The 25,263-nt window shown below is 44.6% G+C and overlaps 1 protein-coding gene across 2 annotated transcripts in view; it reads right to left on the bottom strand.

Annotated features, from left to right (window-relative positions):
* The window catches only part of ASB14 (ankyrin repeat and SOCS box containing 14), a 31,539-nt gene extending 12,394 nt beyond the window's left edge, over positions 1 to 19,145 (bottom strand). Inside the window, exons 1-6 of one of the 2 annotated variants that reach the window (XM_040359239.1) lie at positions 18,831 to 19,145; positions 13,051 to 13,204; positions 10,165 to 10,217; positions 5,203 to 5,334; positions 1,546 to 1,704; positions 1,225 to 1,470 (exon numbers count right to left, since the gene is read on the bottom strand). In XM_040359239.1, coding sequence (XP_040215173.1) covers positions 1,225 to 1,470; positions 1,546 to 1,704; positions 5,203 to 5,334; positions 10,165 to 10,217; positions 13,051 to 13,204; positions 18,831 to 18,879 — 793 coding nt within the window. In that variant the 5' untranslated portion in view covers positions 18,880 to 19,145. The remainder of the gene's footprint in view (positions 1 to 1,224; positions 1,471 to 1,545; positions 1,705 to 5,202; positions 5,335 to 10,164; positions 10,218 to 13,050; positions 13,205 to 18,830) is intronic. The other variant, XM_040359240.1, reaches the window with a different exon arrangement.
* Positions 19,146 to 25,263: the final 6,118 nt, after the last annotated feature.

Below are 25,263 nucleotides of genomic sequence, written 5' to 3'. Positions count from 1 at the left end.
TGTGACCGTGTGTATGCAAGACAGCTTGAGCGGAATTCCGTCTAAAAAAACATCCGAGTTCACTCAGACGGAAAAACCGGTCATGCGTACAGGGCATTAGATTGAGAACCACTGATATAGACAATGAAGCCTTGGGCAATAAGCTAAAGACCCCATTCTGAATGGTATACAGACACCCAGATATTGCTTTTAAGCCGTAAAATAGTGGCCCCACACTTCATATATGAAACACCTTTTGGTACTGATGCAAAATAGGTTTCATCACTCCCACATACTCTATTCTACATTCTGGTACAGTGGCTGATACCAGAAGCCTTCCAATGTAGAGTATGTAATGAACAGGACATGCTTCCAGAACATTCCTACTGCAACAGTGAATACACATTAAGGCCCGGATTCACAAGATACCTCAAGATACGCCGCGTAAGTCTAACTATGCGCCGTCGTATCTGTGCACCGTGCCCACAGTCTGAGATACGCCTAAAAATAGGCTTCCTACGACCGACGTAACTTGCCTACGCCGTCGTATCGTGGGCGCATATTTACGCTGGGCGCATTTTCCGCTCCCATTGATTTTCTATGCACATATGCAAATGAGGGAGATACACCGATAACGAACGTACTTGCGCACGGCCCATAATATACGCGGTTTGCGTAAGTCGTACGTCCGGCGTAAAGTTATTCCCCATATAGAAGGCGCAACTAATGCAAAGGTATAGACCAGGGAACACAAGCCGGCGTGTTTTACGTTGTTTACGTAGTACGTGAATAGGGCTGGGCGTAGGTTACGTTCACATCGTAGGCAGTGATCCGTCGTATCTTAGGGAGTAGTTCCGACGTGATTCTGAGCATGCGCACAGGGATGCGGCCACGGGACGGCGCATGCGCCGTTCATTTTAAGTACTTCTATGGCGCTTGCCCCATCATTTGCACAGAGTCACGCCTCATTAGCATGGCTCACGCCCACTTCCACCTACGCTGGCTTACGCCGAGGAAACCCAGCGTATCTTTAAGAGCGAGTGCTTGGTGAATCCAGTGCTTGCCTCTGTGTGCTGCGTCGGTGTAGCGTATATTAGATACGCTACGCCTGCATAAATATGCGCCGATGTATGTGAATACGGGCCTAAATGTCTAATTAGTATCCTGCACCCCTGGTTCTGCTTATTTTTTTAGACATATGACCAATACATGTTTGTGAATGGGGTGATGGAGAAGCCTTGTTACCTTTCTGAAGGAGGAGTTCTATAACATCTGTGTGTCCATGCTGTGCAGCCAAGGCCAGTGGTGTAAGCCCAAAGTTACTGGTCCAGTCCAGGTCAGCTCCAGCCTGGAGCATAAGCCGCGTGATGTCCTTGCGGCCCAGTTTTGCAGCCTCATGAAGAGCCGTTCTGTTATCAGCACATGGTAAGTTTACGTTTGCATTGTGTCGCAACAACAAAGATGCAATATCATAGGACCCATGACGTATCGCTGAAAAAAAAACAAGAAGCAGTTTAAAAAATAAATTAATACCAATAAGTATATAATATTAAAGACATTCATTACCTATAACAAGGGGTGAATCCTCCGTATCATTTTTAGCATCAGGGTCACAGCCATTGGATAGCAGGAAGGTGACGTTGTCTAGTCTACAGTTGTCTACAGCCAGGAACAGTGGGGTTTCACCCTTTAAGGTTTCCTGCTCCCAATTATCATAACTAGAAGCTGAAAAAAGATATATAATGTCATTTGTTGTCCTGATTCAGTCCTGAATCAATTTACCAAAATACAAGGATTAACAGTTCAAATTACAGGGGAATGTAGGCTATACAATGTTATCAATAATAATAAATAATAGACCAATCAAAGATGGTGATAAATTGGCCGCGGCACCTTTATTGGTATAATTTATAATACAAACATTATATCTATTTAAATAATTATCTTTATTAAAATCTCAATAAATAAATATTTAATTTCAAAGATATTTTCCAAATCTTTCAAAACATTCTCACTCAGTCATAAGACTCAAGTGATTGCCATAAATAAAATATCAACCAAGTCCCCCCTTGATTCAAGGGTGACAGACCACATAAAAGGTGCAGCGATAAGGGTGGGGGGGATGGGGAGCTCTTAACCTGATGAGGTAAAAAAAAAATTGTGCCCTGACCCTCACACCTGTGGGCTTTATATACCCCTCTGCCTCACGTGTATGAGTCATCAATACACATGTTTTTCCCGCCTGAACTCACACGACCTTCCCGCTCAAAAACACGTGAAAATCCCGCCCAAATCCTGTTTTCCTACCTCACAATTTTGTGTTCACTGAAACCCAGTTTTTTTTTTTTTTTTTTTTTAACTATAACCCAATTTTAAATTAACTATTATGATAGCCACAATCCCATGTAGTGGGCACTGATGATGCCCCCTTTTTCATTTGTGAAGGGGAATTACAGCTTATATATAATGTTGCTTTTAAATAATACTAAAATGCCAAGGCTAGCAAAAGCACTAACATAATGATCAGTAAGATATTTGTGCTGCTGTACAATGGTAAGGAGAACATTAGAGGAATGCATAAACAATCCAACTATCTATGCTGTTATTCTAATAAAGAATCCTATAGGAAATCCTAGGCCATCTTTGATAACTAATACAGGGGATCCCCGACTTCCGAACACCCGACTTCCAAACAACTCCTACTTAGGAACGGGACGCTGCGTGACGTACCTGCCGTTCTGCGCAGGCGCGGCCATTTTCGGCGGAACATCAGAAAATGACGTATCTCCCGCTCTGCGCATGCGCGGCCATTCGACGGAACATCGGAAAATGACGCAATTGCCGTTCTGCGCATGCAGTCCCGACATTTTTGACTTAAAGTGGATGTAAACCCCCAAAAAAATAAAAAAAAATTGATGTCACAATGTAGAGAATAAGATTGCCTATCATCTGTGCCCAGTCTTTCCACGCAGAGTTAATCCAGCTCTGAGCAATCCTCTTTTATTGTTCAGTGAAAATTAACAGACTTCCAGATAAAACCCTGTCTAAATTAAAAGTCCGAAAGCCTCTCTCCTTGCTTTGATTGACAGGTTATTTACATATCTAGCTTGGACATGTTTATTATATGTTATGTTTATCATAGTATGAGGTGATCCACAGTATAAAAAGTGAGAAATCCTCCCCCACATAACACATCCTGGTAATATAAAATGACCTGTGGATCACCTCATATTATGATAAACATCCACTTTAGGAACAAACCTACAGTCCCTAGCCCGTTTGTAAGTCGGGGACCCCCTGTACACTCCCTGATTGCTGCCCGAACCTACACTACATTTTAAAAAGTATTAAGATGCCTGCCGTTACATGCACAGGCCAGTCAAGTTCCTCCAGTCCAAACTCGTTCATCCATGTCTTCATGGACCTTGCTTTGTGCACTGGTGCGCAGTCATGTTGGAACAGGAAGGGGTCATCACCAAACTGTTCCCACAAAGTTGGGAGCATGAAATTGTCCAAAATATCTTGGTATGCTGAGGCCTTAAGTGTTCCTTTTACTGGAACTAAGGTGCCAACCCCTGAAAAACGATTTTGGACCAGTGCACAAAGCAATGTCCATAAAGACATGGATCAGCGAGTTTGGGGTGGAGGAGCTTGACTGGCCTGCACAGAGTCCTGATCTCAACTCGATAGAACATCTTTAGGATGAATTAGAGTGGAGACTGTGAGCCAGGGATTCTCGTCCAACATCAGTGCCTGACCTCACAAATGTGCTTCTGGAAGAATGGTCAAACATTCCCATAGACACACTCCTAAACCTTGTGGACAGCCATCCCCGAAGAGTTGAAGCTGTTATAGCTGCAAAGGGTGGGCCAACTCAATATTGAACCCTACGGACTAAGACTGGAATGCCATTAAAATTCATGTGCGTGTAAAGGCAGGTGTCACAAAACTTTTGACAATATAGTGTATCAAGGTCACAGGTATCAAATAAGAGACATCTAGGCTCATTGTGTATTTTAAATCCACGTTCTTCAGTTTTGGGTGGATAAAGTGGATTGAATCACTAACCAACTTCATCTCTTGGGGACTGCAAAAGCAGCATTTCAGAGCAAAGAAAGGCTGTTGGGCAGATTTGGCCACTGGTATCCTCAAGAGATATAAAAATGCATTTGTTGAGTCAATGGTCACTGAAATATTATTTAGATCAGTGGTTCTCAACCTGGGGGTCAGGACCCCCTCGGGGGTCAAATGACAATTTGCCAGGGGTCACCAAATCCTGGGCTGTTCCTGAAGCCTGCACCGCTCTCCTAACCTTTTTGCAGCCACCCAGCAGGGCTGTCCCTGGAGCCTGCGGCCGCCCACTCAGCCTCTTCACAGCCACCCACTCAGTTCATGGCATGGCTGGGGGGCAGAGACTAGAGGTCAGCTGACTGGTAAATAATGAAGTGGGAGGGGCTGGAGGGAGACCCTATCTCCTGATTTCATCATAGGTGTCACTGCTGCGAGACACCACAAAGTCGGAAACACAGTGAGTAACACTACCTGTGATTATAGTTGCCATTAAACAACAAGAAAGATGGCTAGAGAGAGTGAATGGGGGGGGGGGATTAGGATAGAGAGATGAAAGGGAAAGAAATTAAAACAAATTTAGGTGGTCCATCCTAAAATGTAGCATAATGGAATTTAATGCTGTATGTGTGGAAGAGACTCGGGGAGCGTTAAATGTCCGTGGGTTAGGGGCACAAATTCCTTGTCTTGCCTTGGGTGCCGACAACCCACGCTACAAAATAATTTTACTTTAAGGGGTCCCCACAACTTGGGAAATTTTATCAAGGGGTCACGGCACTAGAGGGTTGAAAACCACTGATTTAGATGGACTGAACCTTTAGGCTCCATTCACATCTATGCGACAAAACGCCGGACGCTTCTGCCACTACAGGGGAGAATTCCCATTGCTGTCTATGGAGATGGTTCACATCTCATAGACGCCGAACGCCTGTCGCCTGAAAAAAAGTCCCGGACCCTTTTTTTCAGGCGACATTGGCGTTCCCCATTGACAGCAATGGGAATGCTTTGTCAAAAAAAAAAAAAAAAAGTTTCACACTCGCGGCAAAATACGCCGCGTACGCCGTTGTCGCATAGATGTGAATGGAGCCTTAAAGTTCTTGTTTCTTGTGCGTCTTCATATTCTGTATTCATAATAAAACAAAAAAAAAAACTCACATTTAAATGTTATTTCTAAAACAGTTTTATCTTTCTGAGCTGCAGCCTCATGAAGTGGAGTCCATCCTCGATCATCCATCTCCCGGAAGGCAGAGTGGTGGTCACTCAGTTTTGTTAAAGTCTTCTCATCACCTGTAAGACAAACAGTACATAGGGCTAGGAGTTCAAATGCAATGTAGTAAAAATGCTGTTTATCAAAGTAAACCTGTCGCAAACAAAATATAAATGTACATTAAAGTGATCCTTCTGTAAACTACTAAATCCACTTATCTTTTCCTTCCATTTCCCTTCCAAATGTTTTTTTTTGTCTGGATTTCTCACTTCCTGTTTCTCCTCCGTAAGCTTGCCCCCATCATCCAAGCTGTTCTGGCTGGGGGTTAGTCAGCCAGAACAGCTTACTGAGGAGGAACAGGAAGTGAGAAATTCAGACAAAGAAAAAAAACATTTAGGGCCAAATCCACAGCCAGCGGCGCAAAATAAGTTTTTACTAACTTATGTCATTTAAGTTACGGCGCCCTAAGTTGGTGTCGTAATTGCCGTATCCACAGCGCATTTGCGCCCAAAAGTGCGCCTGCCGTAACGTAAATACGGAGGCGTAAGGCGGGGTTATGGCAAGTGGGAAGGAAGTGGGCGTGCTTCATTGTAATGAGCCGTGACCCCATGCAAATGAAGGTCCGGCCGTACTGCGCATGCGCGCACGAATCTGCTGCTCACTGCGCATGTGCAGAACTTTGCTTGGCGCAATCAGTGAGATAGGTAAAAGGCCAAGTGTACTTAGTTTGAGGATCGCACTGTGCTTAACTAGCTCCAGTCAAACACACTTCATTTGCAAAAGTATTTCCCTGTGTTCCCTTCCATGAGCAATTTGCTTCTGCTCTTAGTTTGTCAGTGTTTGTTGGTAAGTTGTGTTTGATAGAGAAGTGTTGGAGGAGTAGTAGATAGTAGTTGTTGTTTGTTTGTGATTAGTGTAATTTTTGTTTGATTTTTTTTGGTAAATTTTTTTGTTTGTTTTTTTTCTGCTTGTATTTTGTGTTTGGTTTTTGTGTGTTTGTATTTGACTTTGTAGTAGCTGTCTGTGTGTATTTTTGTGTATTTGTTTGGTGTGTATTTTTGTGTGTTTGTATTTGACTTTGTAGTAGCTGTCTGCTTGTGTGTGTATTTTTGTGTGTTTGTCCTGTTTGGCTTCTTGTTGCTGGGTGGTGTCTGTGATGGCCCCCAAACGCAGGAAGCTGAATTTTTCACATGTTGAAAAGCAAATCCTAGCCAGGTATGTCATACAATATGGAAGATATCTACATGGGCCTGATAGCCGGAACACCTCCCCGGCCCAAAGGAAGAGGATATATGCCAAAATCACAGATCACATAAATGCGGCGGGGGGAGGGGAGACGAGGACCCCCGCTGGCATTAAGAAAAAGATCAATGATCTGAGGAGCGTGGTCCGCAATAAGGTGGCCAAGCTCAGTGCGCATAGGAGGGGCACTGGAGGAGGGGGACCATGCCCCATCCGGCTGACTGAGGAGGAATGGGCAGTGGCCCGGTGTTTCGAGCCAGAGCAGGTGGTGGGCCTGCCTGGTTATCAGTCTGATGTTCCTGTGAGGCCAGGTAAGGTTTTTTTTTTTTTTTTTTTGGTGATTAGCATGTGTGGGTGGGGGAAGGGAACATGTGGCAAGTGTGTGGATCCTCAAACCTGTGATTGTTTGGTGTCTTCCACAGATGACCAGGAGATTGCTGGGCCATCAGGCCAGGCTGCTGCACCACCCCAAAGACAGGAGCCTGCTGAGGAGTCCCCAGGGGAGGGGAGTGGCCAAACCTCCCCTCATGAGGAGGCTGAGGGGGAGGAGGATGAGGGGGAGGAGGAAGAAGATCTCCAGATTGGCCGGGAAATCATTATTGCCACAGATCTGATGACCTTTGATGATACCCTTGAGGCTAGCCTTGAGGCTCCCCTTGAGGCTACCCCAGAGGCTCCCCTTGAGGCTACCCCAGAGGCTCCCCTTGAGGCTACCCCAGAGGATCCCCCAGAGGCTGGCACCAGTCAGGCCACCATCAGGGGTAGCCCCTCCCACTCCTCCCACAACATGCCGCAACCCACAAGGGTCACTCTATCCCCTCCTACCTGGCCACAAGCCTCAGGGGCAGGCAGGATGGCGACCCAGGACACCAGGGTGGGGTCTGAGCATATGCCGGCCAGTCTGCTGAGGGACAATGCCAAGCAGACCCGCAGTCTGGGTGACATCAAAAAAACTTTGGCCAAGATGGAGCACAGCCTGGATGTAATGAGGGAGTCACTCAGTGATGTGGCCACCAATTCATTGGGTGTCATCACCTGTTTGTGGTCCCTGCATACCGCCACAACAGGCGTGGGCCAGGAGGTGACTGCCCTCACCCGGGCTGTGCAGGACAACACCCGGGCTGTGCAGGAGAACACCCGGGCTGGCCAGGCCAATACGGCTGCCATCACTGCCTGCCTGACCAGGATAGCAGTGGCCTTGGAGGGCAGGCCAGCCGGAGTTCAGACACCAGGGGAGGCTCCTCCCTCCCCTGTTCCCCCCCCAATGAAGATACTCCCTCCCCTGCTCCCCCCCCCAATGAAGATACTCCCTCCCCTGCTCCCCCCCCCAATGAAGATACTCCCTCCCCTGCTCCCCCCCCCCGTGAAGATCCTCCAGGTGGCCGTGCCCGTGGCCGTGCCCGTGCCCCTGCCCGTGGGCAGCCTAGACGGAGCACTCGCCGCCGGACTTAAATACCAGGGGTACTTTTTTTTTTTTTTTTGGATTTAAAACTTTTGGTTATTATACTGTACTTATGATTTGGTTTATGTGTGTGAATGATGTGTGAATGTGGGGGGGTGGCATTCCTGACAAAATAAGGGTGTCCCCCTCAGTTTTGGTGGAGAAGGGATCCCCAGGACCAGGGAAAAGTCATCCTAGGTTCCTGAATGGTGTATGAATGCACAGTGACATAATTGGAGCCGTGGCGGGGCGTTACTGCTCCCAAGTACCAAAGGGGGGGGGGGTACTTGGATCTAATCCAATTCGATGTGCATGTGATGTGTTTGTGCTAGGGACCACAGTGGTGTGCATTCATGCATTCTCATTGTGACATAAATCATGTGCGTTTCCAGAGACAAAAACATTCTCAATGTGTCATTAAACATGTGCGTTTACTGTGCAAAGCAACAATCTCATTGTCACATAATTCATGTGCGTTTGCAGTGAAAACAAATAATAACATTGTCACATAATTCATGTGCGTTTGCATCGGAAAAAAAAAAAAACCTTGTGACATTTTTTCTGGCCATTTACTGAGAAAATATGCCTTCTGCCAGGCGTCTCCTGGCTACTGTGCCCTCAGTAGACCGGGTAGAGTGGGCTAGGGGGGGATTGCCTGGGTGGGGGGTCAGGTCAGCACGTAAGTTAATCTCCAGTCCCCTTCTCGTTGCAAAGTTATGAAGAATGCAACAAGCCCCTATTATTTGGCACACAAAGTCTGGGGAATACAGCAGTGTACCCCCAGTCTTGTCCAGGCATCTGAAGCGGGACTTCAGCAGGCCAAAAGTACGCTCCACTACTGCCCGGGTGCGAATATGAGCCTCGTTGTAGCGTTGCTCTCCTGGGGTTTGGGGGTTCCGGAATGGGGTCATCATGTGAGGGCCCAGGGCATATCCAGAGTCACCTGGAAGGGAAAAGACAGGAGGATATTAGTCATGCATGTGCCCCATGTGATGTCTGCATCATGGGGGGGGACATACCTGACACACATGTCACTCACCAATCAGCCAGCTGTCTCCATACACGTTCTGCTCCAATTCACGTGATATGTTGGTCTGCCTAAAGATGTAGCTGTCATGGCACGAACCTGGAAATTTGGCACACACATGCCAGATGAGGCCATGGGCATCCACGATTACCTGGACATTGATGGAATGCCAGTTTTTTCGATTCCTGAACAGGTGCTCTGTATCATGGGGGGGCTGTAGTGCCACATGGGTACAGTCAATGGCCCCGATGGTCCGTGGGAATCGTGCAATCTGATAGAAATCAGCCATGCTCTTTATTCGCTGGTCCTCCTGGGTGGGCTTTTCAAATTGACTGCCCATGCGTCTCAGTATTGCAGGGACAACCTGGTGCACACACCTGCTCATCGAGGACTGTACCATCCCAGCCAGACCTCCACATGTTCTCTGAAAAGACCCAGTGGCCAGAAAATGCAGGGTGGCCATAACTTTAATATGAGCTGGCAGGGCATGGGATCGTTGGGTTGGGGTGTTCAGATCATCCTGCAGGATCCTGGTTAAGTCCAGGATGGCTTCCTGGTTTAATCTGAAGTGGCCAATGACCTCAGACGCAGTCATGCCAAAGAGATCTTGGCGTGGCCGGTAGATCCTCTCCTGTGCCCTCCTCCTCCTCCTCTGTGCCCTCCTCCTTCTCTGCGCCTGTAAAGTGGCGAGTGCCGTTATTATCATTGATGGCCCAGGCATTTTGGCAGTCACAATGAAGTGTTGGCAGCTCTTCCTAAATCGTGTTGCTTCAACAGACCTTTACAGGGCTGGTGTAAAATTAGGGCTGCTTTTATAAAGTCTAATTTTGCTCCAGAAAACTAACAGGTGCGCACAGGGCGTTATCTACGGCGCACAGGGCGTAATCTACGGCGCACACACTTAATTTTGAGGATCGCCCTATCTCCCTCATTTGCATCTTTGCCTATCAAATAAAGCGGTGTGACTAGCGTAATTTGCGTCAGAGGATGCGCCAGAGTAATTATTTTAAGTAGGACGTAAAAACCGGATTTTTCGTTTTGAGGATCGGGCGCAAAGATACGCGCGGAGTAAAATTAGAAATCTCGAGTTAAGTCGGCGCATCTGCTTTGTGGATTTGCCCCTTAGAACTTAGAAGTGAACATGAAAATGTACTGGAACAATGCCATAAGACAAAAACATGTAAAGCTAAAGTCACATACCGACTTGAATGGCAGCCACAATCTTGTTGTGTTCTGAACTCATGGAAAAGGGCCTGAAAACAACAAATGATTACATACAAGTTATTATTATAAAATGTGTACAAGTATCACAGGGATTTAAACATTTTGGGCCAGATCCACAAACGAATTACGCCGGCGTATCTATGGATACGCCGCGTAATTTCAAAGTTCCCCCGTCGTATCTTTGTTTTGTATACACAAAACAAGATACGACTGAATGAGGGATCGATCCGACAGGCGTACGTCTTAGTACGCCGTCGGATCGTAGGTGCATATTTACGCTGGCCGCTAGGTGGCGTTTCCATTGAATTCCGCTTCGAGTATGCAAATTAGCTAGATAGGGCGATCCACGAACAAACGTCCGGCCGGCGCATTTTTTAACGTTGTTTCCGTAAGGCTTTTTTCGGCGTATAGTTACCCCTGCTATATGAGGCGTACCCTATGTTAAGTATGGCCGTCGTTCCCGCGTCAAATTTTGAAAATGTTACGTCGTTTGCGTAAGTCGTTCGCGAATAGGGCTTTGCGTAGAATGACATCACCGTCGTAAGCATTGGCTTGTTCCGGTTTAATTTCGAGCATGCGCACTGGGATACCCCCACGGATGGCGCATGTGCAGTTGAAAAAAAAAACGTCATTTACTTTGGGTCAAGACGTAAGTTACAGCGGCGTAGCGTATCGGAGATACGCTACGCCGGACGGAGGAATGCGCCTCGCTACGTGGATCTGCCCCTCTGTTTTTTATCATATACAAAGTGCTCTATGCAAGTACTTTAATTCATCCCCTTTTATGCAAGCAATAAAAAAAATAGAAACATCAGTAATCGCCACTTGGAAATGTTTTTTTTTTTTTTTAATTAATTTAATAAATAAAAAACAGTACGGTTTTTCTTAAAGTGGAGTTTCCATCCCAAATTTTGTTTTATTGTGCTCATTAGACCTAAAAAATAAAAAAATCTTTTTTTTACTCATCTGGAAATGCCTGTTGCTATGTGGTCCCACAAAATCTGCCTTTGGAATCACCTAGGATTCTGACATCATCTCCCTCTAATGCTCCTGGGAAATGTGTGTCATCATTTCCCAGGATGCAGTGCGCTACCCAATTATCACTCCCCATCCAAGACTTCCAGGAAGTAAGTGCTTGTGGGCTTCACAATGCCCTCAAGCAAAATGACAACGGTGTGGACATAGTTTTATAAATGATCTTTTTTGAATAACTATGCGGAGCGGCGGCGGATTGTAAAATAGTAAGTGACCGGATTTATATTATAAAAACGCAGGATGAAAGGACATACATTTAAAAATGCTAATTGTGGTTGGAACCACACTTTAATTTATGCAAAGTGTGTTTGATACTGACATAACCAATATACTCAGAAATCTAAAACAATACTATTACTATACTACAGTGTATTACCTTAATAACCTATTCCTCCATGCTTCGAGACTAAAGCAATTCCTTCAAAACCAGATAATATTTCAGTATCCAAACCTTTTGAAATGTTATATAGAACTTTCTGTATACTGATACTTGTACCATTAGATTTCTTATTATCATAGCTTCCTCTTTGTAACTCCATTATAAATTTTACCTTTTTTTTCTGTTTGATTATATTATTTTGTAATTTTTTGGAAAACCAAAAAAATTACATAAAAAAATTAAATTAAAGGGGTTGTAAAGGTAATTTTTTTCCTAAATAGCTTCAATTACCTTAGTGCAGTCCTCCTTCACTTACCTCATCCTTCCATTTTGCTTTTAAATGTCCTTATTTCTTCTGAGAAATCCTCACTTCCTGTTCTTCTGTCTGTAACTCCACACAGTAATGTGAGGCTTTCTTCCTGGTGTGGAGTGTCGTGCTCGCCCCCTCCCTTGGACTACAGGAGAGTCAGGACGCCCACTAATACATAGCTCTTTTCTCTATCTGCAACGTAGAGAGCGTCCTGACTCTCCTGTAGTCCAAGGGAGGGGGCGAGCACGACACTCCACACCAGGGAGAAAGCCTTGCATTACTGTGTGGAGTTACAGACAGAAGAACAGGAAGTGAGGATTTCTCAGAAGAAATAAGGACATTTAAAAGCAAAATCAAAGGATGAGGTACCGTATTTATCGGGGTATAGCGCGCTCCCGCGTATAGCGCGCACCCCTAAAGTTGCCCCCATTCCTGTGGAAAAAAGAGTTTTTTGTACTTACAGTTTTGGTGTCTTGTGCGGCGTCCATCGGCGAATCCGGCGTCCGTCTGCGGCTTCGGGTGTCCTCTTCGTCGGGTCCGGCGTCCTCCCTGCTTGTTTCCCGCGCCGAGTTTTGAATACTGCGCCAGCATATACCGAGCGCAGTACACTCGGGCAGGCTCGGCAACTGTCGCGCTCACGTCCTGTACGTCCAGGACGTGAGCACGGAAGAAGCCGAGACTGGCCGACTATACCCGAGTGTACTGCGCTCAGTATATGTCGGCGCAGTATTCAAAACTCGGCGCAGGAAAGTGGGTATTTGTTGTATATTGCGCACCCACGATTTAAGTGCGCGATATACGCCGATAAATACGGTAAGTGAAGGAGGACTGCACTAAGGTAAAGGAAGCTATTTAGGGGAAAAAATTACCTTTACATCCCCTTTAAGCCCCATAAAAATCCATACATCTTGCCATACAAAACTGCCACAGAAGTTTTTTATTCTGATGTTTCTAAATTGACATGAAGTTAAATCTGATTTGTTGCCAAGGGATATTGTACACCAGTAGTGCACTGCCTTATTGAAAAAAGCTCTCACATTCTAAATAAAAATATTTTTCTTTGGATATCTGATATTTAGTTTAAATGTATCCATTCATTCATATTCATTCATTCATATTGATGCAAACAAAATGTTACCTGCTATTTTCTATGGCCTCCACAACAGACTCCTTTTTGAAGGCTTCTTGAAGACTTTGATGTATAACATACTGGGCTGCAACATCATCATCATCCAGATCATCACCGAATGTAGATAAGTCCATCGTGTTTTGGAGAACGCTGAAAGAGAAATCTAGTTTGCAAAGAAAGCATAGCAATGTATTATAATGTCATTTTTTCTCACACAACGCTGGGAATGACACAAGAGATGGGGGATTATTTACTAAAGGACAATCCACTTTGCACTATAAGTGGAAACTATGGCCCGTATTCAGAAAGATTGCCGTAAGTTTAGGCGGGCGTAGCGTATCTCATATACGATACGCCGCCGTAACTTTGAGAGGCAAGTCCTGTATTCAGAAAGAACTTGCGCCCAAAGTTACAGCGGCGTAGCGTATATGGCCCGGCATAAGCGCGCATAATTCAAAATAGGCTGGTAGGGGGCGTGTTGTATGCTAAACAGTCGTGACCCCACGTAATTGACGTTACTAACGAACGGCGCATGCGCCGTCCGTGAAAGTATCCCAGTGCGCATGCTCTAAATGATGCCGCAAATAGTCATTGCTTTAGACGTGAACCTAACTTACGCACAGCCCTATTCGCGTACGACTTACGCAAATGACGTAAACAACGCAAAATTCGACGCTGGCCCGACGTCCATACCTAACATTGGCTACGCCTCATAGAGCATGGGTAACTATACGCCGAAAAAAGCCTTACGTAAACTACGTAAAAAAATGCGCCGGGCGCACGTACGTTTCTGAATCGGCGTATCTAGCTCATTACCATATTCGACGCCTAAATCTACGGAAGCGCCACCTAGCGGCCAGCGTAAATATGCAGCTAAGATACGACGGCGTAAGAGACTTACGCCGCTTGTATCTAGGCAACTGTGAGGCGTATCTGATTCTATGAATCAGGCGCCGAGTTGCGACGGCCCGCATTCGGAGTTACGACGGCGTATGTGGAGATACGCCGTCGTAACTTCTTTCTGAATCCGGGCCTACAAGTGCAAAGTGCACCTGAAATTGCACTGAAAGTGCACTTGGAAGTGCAGTCGCTGTAGATCCGAGGGGGACAGGCAAGGAAAATAAAAAAACAGCATTTTAGCTTGCACATGATTGGATAATAAAATCAGCAGAGCTTCCCCTCAGATTTACAGCAACTGCACTTTGCCTTTTGTAAATAACCTCCATGGTGCAATTAACGGCCTCTGTGACTGTACTCTTCGCTGGTTTTCTTCCTACTTATCCAACCACACCTTTAGCGCTTCTTACAACTCTACTTCCTCCTCTCCTCTTCCTTTCTCTGTTGGGGTCCCCAAAGGTTCTGTTCTTGGACCTCTCCTATTTTCAATCTACACCTCCTCCCTGGGTCAGTTGATAGCCTCCCATGGCTACCAATACCACCTCTACGCTGACGACACCCAAATCTATTTCTCTACCCCTCAGTTCACTCCCTCCGCCTCCTCACGTATCACAAATTTACTATAAGATATATCAGTCTAGATGTCACACCATTTCCTCAAATTCAATCTTTCCAAAACCGAACTTATAATTCCTCCTCCCCATGTGCCCTGATCTCTCTGTCAAAATTGATGGCATAACTATAAGCCCATCTCCGCATGCCAAGGTCCTAGGAGTAGTCCTGGACTCTGAACTCTCCTTCAAGCCCCACGTCCAATCACTGTCCAAATCCTGCCGCCTCAACCTCTGCAACATCTCCAAAATACACCCCTTTCTAACCAATGACACAACAAAGCTCTTAATTAATTCCCTGGTCATCTCTCGCCTCAACTACTGCAACTCCTTTCTCATTGGCTTACCTCTACATAGTCTAAGGCCCCGTACACACGACCGAGTTTCTCGGCAGAATTCAGCCAGAAACTCGATGGGAGCTGGAGTCTGCCGAGAAACCCGGTCGTGTGTACACTTTTGGCCGAGGAAACCGACGAGGATCTCGTCGGGCCAAATAGAGAACATGTTCTCTATTTCCTCGTTGTTCAATGGGAAATTTCGTCTCACCGAGATCCTCGGCAGCTTCACAAGGAACTCGACAAGCAAAACGATGTGTTTTGCCTGTCGAGTTTCTCGGACGTGTGTACGAGGCCTATCACCCTTTCAATTCATCATGAATACTGCTGCCTGACTTATCCATCTTACCTCTCTGTCAATCTCTCCACTGGCTTCCGCTCACCTAACAAATGAAAGTCAAAATACTAACAACAACTTACAAAGCCATCCACAACTTAACCCCTCAGCTACATCACTAGCCTAGTCTCTAAATACCAACCTACTCGTTCTCTTCGTTCCTCTGAAGACCTTCTGCTCTCTAGCTCCCTTGTCACCTCCTCCCATGCTTGCCCCCAGGACTTTTCCAGTGCCTCTAAAATCCTATTAAACACCTTACCCCAATCTGTCCGATTATCTCCTACTCTTAGCTTTTTTTTCTCCAAATCTTTTATTTAGTCTAAGGCCTCGTACACACGATCAGTCCAAACCGATGAAAACGGACTGAAGTTCAGTTTCATTGGTTCATCGATGAAGCAGACTGATGGTCTGATGTGCCTACACACCATCAGTTCAAAAACCGATTGAGTCCAACGCAGTGAAGTAAAACACAACGACGTGCTGAAAAAAATGAAGTTCAATGCTTCCAAGCATGCGTCGACTTGATTCTGAGCATGCCCGGGTTTGTAACCGATGCTTTTGCGTACTAACCATCGGTTTTGACCTATCGGTCAGGCGTCCATCGGTCCAATTTTAAAGCAAGTTCTCTGTTTTGGGACTGAAGGACAACAGACCGATGGGGCGTATACACGGTCGGTTTGGACCTTTTTTATCGGTTTGGACTGATCGTGTGTACGAGGCCTAAGACCCGGTTCACACTAGGGCTGCACGACTTCGGGGGCGACTCGGCAAGGCGACCTGAAGACGACTTCAGATCCGACTTGCAAAATGACTTCTGTATAGAAGTCAATGCAAGTCGCCCCGAGTCGCCCCCAAAGTCGTACAAGAACCTTTTTCTAAGTCGGAGCGACTTGCGTCGCTCCTATTAGAAACGGTTCTATTCACTACAATGGGACGCGACTTGTCAGGCGGCTGAGTCGCCTGACGAGTCGCCCCAGTGTGAACCGGGTCTAAGGGTATGGTCCCAGGACACATTACATTGTATAAACATAGCATCACTTTTTACAGAACAACCAAATGTTGTTACAGAAACATAAATATTGACTGTCAACCAAAAAGTACATTGTTCAGTATGGTGAGTCCATGTACCCAACCCAAAGTGTTTTCAAACTTCTGTAACAAGAAAAGCATCCTTGAGCCGTGGACATACGGAACAAGGAGAAAGCAGAAAATATTGAGGAAGAAGCAAGGAAGATAAAGTAAAGGAAGAGGCGAAGATAGAAGGAGGGTGAGGGAAGGAGGGATTGGAAGGGGGGGAAATGTGAGGTCGCGAATCACACAGACAGAATCAGAATGGCATGTTCGGTATTCTGAGGTATCACAGGTATCTAGAGTCATCCTTGGGGTAAATTTAGTCTACCGAATCATTTTCAAAAAGTGTTCGACCATCGTCTGAATAGACTAACGTGTTCCACATCGATTAAGTCTTGGAATAGCGTTCTTGTTGGTGACGTGCCGTACTTTCCTGAGCTACATCCCAATGGTTGGAGACTGTGGAGATTTCCATTTGAGAGCAATGCATGCTTTGGCAGTGTCAAGAAGATGGCAAATGTCCGGAATTTCCGAAAACAAATATTTGAGATATGGTTCTCAATTTTTCTGACAACAAAAGTTCTTGACGGAAATTCCAATCGTCTGTATGCAATTCCGACGCACAAAAATCCTATGCATGCTCGGAATCAATTTGATGCATGCTCGGAATCATTGAATTTCATTTTTCTCAGATTTCGTCGTAGTGTTGAACGTGACCGCGTTCTTGATGTTTGGAATTTCTGAAAACATTTGTGTGACCGTGTGTATGCAACACAAGTTTGAGCCAGCAATCCTTCGGAAAAAAATCCACGGTTTTGTTGTCGGAAATTCCGATCGTGTGTACGCGACATTAAATTTTTCGTGTGAAAATTGTTACAAATGTTCTAAAATCTATTATAGTCGGCTTTTTAATGCATTTTTTGCTGTGAAAATGACAATGGTCCCAAAAATGTGTCAAAATTGTCCGAAGTGTCCGCCTTAATGTCGCAGTCACGAAAAAAATCGCTGATCGCCGCCATTAGTAGTAAAAAAAAATGTTTTTTATAAAAATGCAATAAAACTATCCCCTATTTTGTAAACGCTATAAATTTTGCGCAAACCAATCGATAAACGCTTATTGCGATTTTTTTTTACCAGAAATAGGTAGAAGAATACGTATCGGCCTAAACTGTGGAAAATAATTTTTTTTTATATATTTTTGGGGGATATTTATTATAGCAAAAAGTAAAAAATATTGAATTTTTTTCAAAATTGTCGCTCTATTTTTGATAGCGCAAAAAATAAAAACCACAGAGGTGATCAAATACCACCAAAAGAAAGCTCTATTTGTGGGAAAAAAATACGTAAATTTTGTTTGGGAGCCACGTCGCACAAACATGCAATTGTCAGTTAAAGCGTCGCAGTGCCGAATCGCAAAAACTGGCCAGGTCCTTTAGCTGCCTAAAGGTCTGGGTCTTAAGTGGTTAAAGTTCACTTGTTTCAAAAGTGGGCGCATTAATCTGATCTATTCTATGATGAAAACATGTAAATGAAATGAAAATAAGCACAGGTGACCTTCAGTAAATCCTGCCTACCAAACTTAACATTTACAGAAGATGTTGGCATCTGCTTATATTTCCAATTGCCCATCCCTCTCCTTTTCTACTGATTGTTTTGACATGTGGTCCTCAGTGCAGGTAGCCTTTTGCTGATCCATATTTTCATCATATGATCAGTTTGAATTTCCTGGGGCAGATCCACAGAACGAGTACGCCGGCGTATCTACTGATACGCCGGCGTACTTTCAAATTACCCGCGTCGTATCGTTGTTTTTAATCCTCAAAACAAGATACGACGGCATCTGGGTTAGATCCGACAGGCTTACGTCTTCGTACGCCTTCGGATTTAAGATGCAATTCTTCGGCGTCCGCTGGGTGGCGTTCACGTCGTTTTCCACGTCGAGTATGCAAATTAGCTATTTCCGACGATCCATGAACGTACGAGCGGCCAGCGCATTCCTTTACGTCGTCTCTAGTCGGCTTTTTCCAGCGTATAGTTAAAGCTGCTATTTCGTGGCGTATAGTTAGACCTGCCATGTTAAGTATGGCCGTCGTTCCCGCATTTATTTTAAAATTTTTTTTTTTTCGCAAGTCGTCCGTGAATCGGGATGGACGTAATTCACGTCCTTGCGACGTCATTTAGCGCAATGCGCGGCATGAAATTTAGGGACGGCGCATGCGCAGTTCATTCGGCGCGGGGACGTGCTTCATATAAATGAAACACGCCCCCCTAATCGCCGATTTGAATTACGCGCCATTACGTTGCAAGAGATAGACTACGCCGCCGTAACTTATGGCGCAAAATCTTTAAGGATTCAAACTAAAGCCAGGTAAGGTACAGCGGCGTAGCGTATCTCTGTGGATCTGCCCCCCTGTGTTTACATTAAACATAGATGGTTTCTATAGTATAACACACTTTGTAAATCTGTTTCCTTTGTACTTTGCAGAATAATCTCAATTATAAATTATTGGTAAAACCCCAAAAACTGAAGACTCTTACCTGCTCTGTCAGTATTTGTTGGCGCTAAGTAATCCTCTTGTCGGAGCATAAACTGATCAGGTCACATTTTCTTAGGATTATCACTGAAAACTGCACTGTTAAAGTGGAGGTCTAGACTTGACCGTCGGCTCACTCCTCAGCATAACCTCATGTTTATTTAGATGCAGACACCCAGAGTCTTCACCGATGACCTATAAATATCGGATCATGGGACAGTCGGCCCCCTCTCACGTGGGTGAGCTATGTTTGGTAACACAATCAGGTGGATTACAGCAGAGGAATTAGAAGAGGCTGCAGATCCTGGACTCAGAAACTCAGACTGGGCTGGAATCACACAACCATTACACAGGCAAAAGTTGCAATACCAGAAGAATTTACAAAGCAATTGCAAGCTTCTACGGGTTCCGTTTTGTTCCAATATCAGCCTTATTAACGTAGAACAAGATAATGGTACAAAACATTATATCATGGATTCAGAGAAATGCAGTATATACAAATAAAAATTATTAGGGTTTATGACAAAATAATACATTGTGTGATAAGATTATTTCTTATGGTTAGAACAAGTGGTAATCAAATGATCAAGTAATATTTTGGAATATGGACTTATTTTCTTTCCTAAGTGAATTGGTTGAAAATAGGGGGCCAGATTCACAAAAGAGATACGACGGCGTATCTCCTGATACGCCGTCGTATCTCTGTTTCTAACTATGTGACTGATTCATAGAATCAGTTACGCATAGATAGGCGGAAGATCCGACAGGTGTAATAGTTTTACACTGTCGGATCTTAGAATGCAGTACCGCGGCCGCCGCTGGGGGGAGTTCGTGTCGTAAACCAGCGTCGGGTATGCAAATTAGGAGTTACGGAGATCCACGAAGATTTTTCCCGTTTTTACGTCGTCGCGAGTGTTAGATTTCCGTCGCAAAGATAGGGCACCTTTAATATGGTGTAAAAGTACTCCACCATGTTAAAGTATGCCTGTCTTTCCCGCGTCGCTTTTGAATTTTTTTCAAATCTTTTATTTTTCCCGGCGTAAATCTTTTTTGACGTTGCGATTGACAAAACGTTGGCGCGTCGTAATTTCGTGCAAAGCACGTCGGGAAATTTGCGACGGGAGCATGCGCAGTACGTCCGGCGCGGGAGCGCGCCTAATTTAAATGGTACTCGCCCCATTCTATTTGGCCCGCCTTGCGCCGGACGCATTTACGATACACCGCCGCAAGTTTCCAGGTAAGTGCTTTGTGGATCGAGCACTAAACCTGAAAACTTACGGCGGTGTAACTTAAATGGCTTACGTGTCCCCGGCGCAATTGGATGTGAATCTGGCCCAGGATTCCTAGCTAGGATTTAAGAGGTGGTCTGAGTGTATAAACCATGGGTTCCATTTTTTTTCCATTAAATGTATAGTATAGTAAAAAAAAATCCATAAGGTAGATATTATTTATTCTAATTTTCAGTTGAGTTTTTGGTAACAATGAAGATTTCCAATGGTAAGCTATTAGCCAGTGGATGGATACATAGATTAATGGAATGGAAAAGGGTAAATTCTGCGTTAATAGTGCAAAAAATTGATACAGTAAATAAAGTGAGAAAAGCTGCAACACAAGAAACATGTGATAATCATGTAATGAAGTGGATAAAGATATTATAGTTGCGCTAAATAAAACTAACTAGGTGCATGAATGAAAATATTGAAAATACCCATAAATAAAACAGAATACAATGTACCACCAATGACAAATTACACTGTTCATGTTGGTATAAATCCACCAAACATAGGTGCAAAACAGCAAAGATAAATGTGAAATATGTAAATACATCAAAAATGCTGAGAAAAAATAACTTATATCTCAAAGAAATGTAAATGACAGCGATAAGTGTCCGTGTATCAAACAAACAAAAAAGTGTCCAAAAAAAGAAGAAAATAGGTGACGACAAGTGAAAGGACAAAATCCGTTATGTCCAAAGAAGGATGATCCAATTCCACACGAGTGGCAAGTTAGGAGTGCAAGAACAGGGAGTAAAGCTGCTGTACACCACCACCACACTGGATTCTTCCTCAGGTGTCACACAAAATAATAAGGGGGACCGGGGGACCCTTACCAGATATGTTGGACCTCAGATGGCAAGGTCATGTGCGCTTGTGCAGATATTTACCTCTGCGAGGTTTAAAATGGTGAACCGGAATGTCCAAAACACCGAGCTCCTCAGGGTCTCCTCCTCTGGGGTTAGCAATGGGGGTCCCGTAGTACCGCTCTCTCCGAAATGGACAAATCCACAGACTCCCAAATTTTGTATCGAAGCTGCATCACTTGTCACCACAGGAATAGGACTGTGTGCTGGCGCACTAAGTCCAGTTCAACTTGGTCTAAGTTCCAGCAAGCTCAAAGATGAGCACGGCCGTGCTCATCTTTGTGGGAGAATGTGGGAGATGCTCCAAAATATGAAAATATTCGTTATTTTTTCAATACAAATATTTAATGCATGCATGCAAATCTGTTTTCCTTGTGACCCTCTTGACAACTGTGTAGACACAGCCATAAGTTCTAGGATTCTCTATGACCTCTATGACCTCTTGGTTTAAACCCTGCAAGCTGCACAGCTCAGTGGTCACAGCTCAAATACTTTGAACACCTTCTTCTATCTGCAAGATAGCATATGGATAACAAAGTATAGATCAAGCAAAAAATAACACATTAGCAAGTACACATCCCAGCGTAATGTTTATGTAGCACTACCCCCGTAGGAGCTGCTGGTTTAGATTTGGGTCTTGCACGTTACCTCAACATTTGTCGTCTAGGGGAAGAAAGTCTGAAAGAACTCCACTCCAATGTCCACACAAGTTGTAAAACGTGTGAAGGTAGAAGGATGAAGGGGGAGGGAAAGGTTCAGGTACATGGTACAGATCACTGGGGAAAAACCTCTATACTCCAAAGTCATTCTCCATTCCCTCTTGAGTGGGTATTGCTCACCCGGATAGATGTGACCATCACATCAGATCATTTTCTTCCCCATTCTATCCACCACTTTAATATTTTCCCTCTATCCACTATGTATTTCACTCTGGTCTCTTACTGTGCTTAGTTCCTGTACCTCCACCCTTCCTTTCCCCACCTTATTGTCTGCTCCCTACCTCTACTAACCATGTTCACTTGTAAACCATCTTTCCATCTCAGTCTCATCTAAAGCACACCTTGCTATCTGCAGCAGCCTATCCTGGTCATCGTCTACAAGCCCCATGCACAGCTGCTCCTGTGTATTTTTATGCATGTAATTCCCATCTCATGTACAGCTGACTATGGGTATCTGTCACTCTAGCAGATGGAATAAAGTAGTAGAACACTGCCTTCTGTACAAGGCTGGAGCGTAACATTAAGAATCCAAATTGTTCAGAACGTACTCTACACTGGACAGAATGGTGTCAATTTATATGACTCATACATAAAAACATCAAGGTCACGAAAACCGATAAAATATAACTGATTGCTACTAAACCCACTTAATTCTGCAGCCAAATTGTGAATATACACTAATTCTTATAGTGCTACAAGATGAATTTATGTCAACAGGTGCACTGAGACTGAAAAGTTCCATACTAAGACAAAGTTCTATATCTAACCCTGAGGACAGGCCAACTGGATCTAGAGGGTACAGTAGCATTTTCATTGTGGAGTTCTTCCAAGTTCCAGTTCAAGCGAAGATCAACAAATGCTTGTCACATTTTGTACTACAGAAGCCTTCTGTGCAATGTAAAGCCTGCTTGAAACCTTCTTGACTTATTACTGTAATTGTAGCCAGCCCATTTATACAGTAACATCTGCTCTTCTTTACTCTTTATTTAAAGCGGGGGTTCACCCTTAGAGGGCACTTTTCCCCCTTAGATTGCTGCTCGTTTTTACTAGGGGAATCGGCTATTTATTTTAAAATATGTGCAGTACTTACCCGTTTACGAGATGCATCCTCTCCGTCGCTTCCGGGTATGGGCTTCGGGAATGGGCGTTCCTTCTTGATTGACAGGCTTCCGAGAGGCTTCCGACGGTCGCATCCATCGCGTCACGATTTTCCGAAAGAAGCCGAACGTCGGTGCGCAGGCGCAGTATAGAGCCGCACCGACGTTCGGCTTCTTTCGGCTACGAGTGACGCGATGGATGCGACCGTCGGAAGCCTCTCGGAAGACTGTCAATCAAGAAGGAACGCCCGCTCCCGAAGACCCATACCCGGAAGCGACGGAAGAAGATGCAGCTCGAAAACGGGTAAGTACTGCTCATATTTTAATACAAATAGCCGATTCCCCTAGACCGAACGAGCAGGAAGCTAAGGGGAGAAATTTTTTTTTTTTACAAATGGGTGAACTCCCGCTTTAACTGGTAAGTGATGAAGTAAGGTTTAAAATATCCTCTGATGCAGAAACCCGGAGAGTCAGGCCTCGTACACACGACTGAGGAACTCGTCGGAAAAGACACATCGTTTTCCTCGACGAGTTCCTTGTTAGGCTTGTCGAGAAACTCGACAAGCTTTCTTTGCGTACACACAGTCAAGACCAAATCTCCTTGTTCTCAAACACGGTGACGTACAACACATACGACGGCAGGAGAAGTTCGATTCCACTGGCACAACCCTTGGGGCTGCTTTTTGCTCTCATGTTACTGCGTTTTAAGTAAAAGTTTGGTAAGAGACGATTTGCACTTTTCAGTGTGACAAATGTGCTATCTCCATTACAAACGCTACTTTTACCGAAGGTGCGCTCCCGTCTCATACTTTATTCTGAGCATGCGCGGGTTTCTAAGCATACACACGATCGTGTTTCTCGTCGAAAACCAGCCCGACGAGGAAATTGAGACTCCCGTCGAGGAAAAACAGAACTTGTTCTCTTTTTTTCTCGTCGAGTTCATCGACAGGTTTCTCGATGAAAAGCATACACACAACCGTTTTCCTCGGCACAAAAAGCTCTGCCACCAAGTTTCTTGATGGATTCTGTCGAGGAAAACGGTCGTGTGTACGAGGCCTCAGACCACAACTCTCAAATACAGCATTGGTCCAGGTCCCCCAAATAATGTGCCAATCAACAGCCCTGCTCAGGTAGCAAAGGTGCTATTGATAGGTGTACTGTTTGGGGGGCCCGTGTGACACTGGTTGATAGAGCACAGGGAAGTTTAACCCTTGCTGCAGGACTTACCAGTTAAATAAACAGTAAACTTCAATATGCAGATGCCCAACAGACAACCATCGATATATGTCAATAATTAATCCACTTGATTGTACTCAGTTACCTTACAGGGAAACTCCAACTTTATGGAAAAGTATTAGCAAAAAAAATATACAATTGCTACAGAAGCTATGTTGTAATTTAATATTATTAACAATTACCTTTTGCTTTTCAATCTGCACGGCTGTAATTTTCGGTAAAATGCAATGCTTTATGGCAACCTAAAGGCATTCTGTAGACTGTTGATGTACAGAATGCCTCCAAAAATGTAATTTTTCTGCTTGTGTGATTGGCTCATTGATTTTCCCAGAATTCTGCACTAATATACAAGTCAAATTTTGCAACAAATTTCAGTTTTGGTGGGGTCTCCTCCCAGGAGGGATGAGTTTCTATAACAGTGGTTCTCAACCTTTCTAGTGCCGTGACCCCCTTGATAAAATTTCCCAAGTTGTGGGGACCCCTAACAGTAAAATTATTTTTATAGCGTGGGTTGTCAGCACCCAAGACAAGACAAGTAATTTGCACCCCTAACCCATGGAAATTTAACGCTCCCCCGAGTCCCTTCCACTCGTACAATATTAAAACCCTTATAGTACATTTTAGGATGTATGACTCTTTCTTTCCCTTTTATCTCTCTCTATCCTAATTTCTTGTTCCCCATCCCTCTCTCTAGCCGTCTTGTTTTTTTTTCTCTTATTCTTTCTCTCCCTTTTTCTTTGTTCCTCCCCCTCTTTTCCTCTCCCTTCCATGTATTCTCTATTTGTATTCCTTCTCTTGCTCCTTGGTGGTGGTGGAACTGTAGAGGGAACATTTAATGGCAACTATAATCACAGGTTGTGTTACTCACTGTCTCTGACTTTGTGATATCTCAGAGCAGTGACACCTATGCCAAAATCAGGAGACAGGGTCTTCTTCAGCCCCTCCCACTTCACATTCCTCACCAGTCAGCTGACCTCTAGTCTCTGCTCCTCAGCCATGCCGTGAACTGAATGAGCGGCTGCGAATAGGCTGAGTGGGCGGGCCGCTTCAGGAACAGCCCAAGATTCAGTGACCCTTGGCAAATTCTCATCTGGCCCCTGAGGGGGTCCCGACCCCCAGGTTGAGAACCACTGATCTATAAGAAGCAAACTCTTTCCGCACCCTAGTGCCCATACAATACTGTCATAACAAAGTTTAGTTGCGTTAGGCTTCAACAGACAAAAAATAGGTTATAAAATGCTCAGG

Source organism: Rana temporaria, chromosome 7, assembly GCF_905171775.1.
Source record: "Rana temporaria chromosome 7, aRanTem1.1, whole genome shotgun sequence".
NCBI classification, from domain to species: Eukaryota; Metazoa; Chordata; class Amphibia; order Anura; family Ranidae; genus Rana; species Rana temporaria.
The sequence above is the reverse complement of the archived record's forward strand: the minus strand, read 5'-3'. Positions and strand labels throughout refer to the sequence as shown.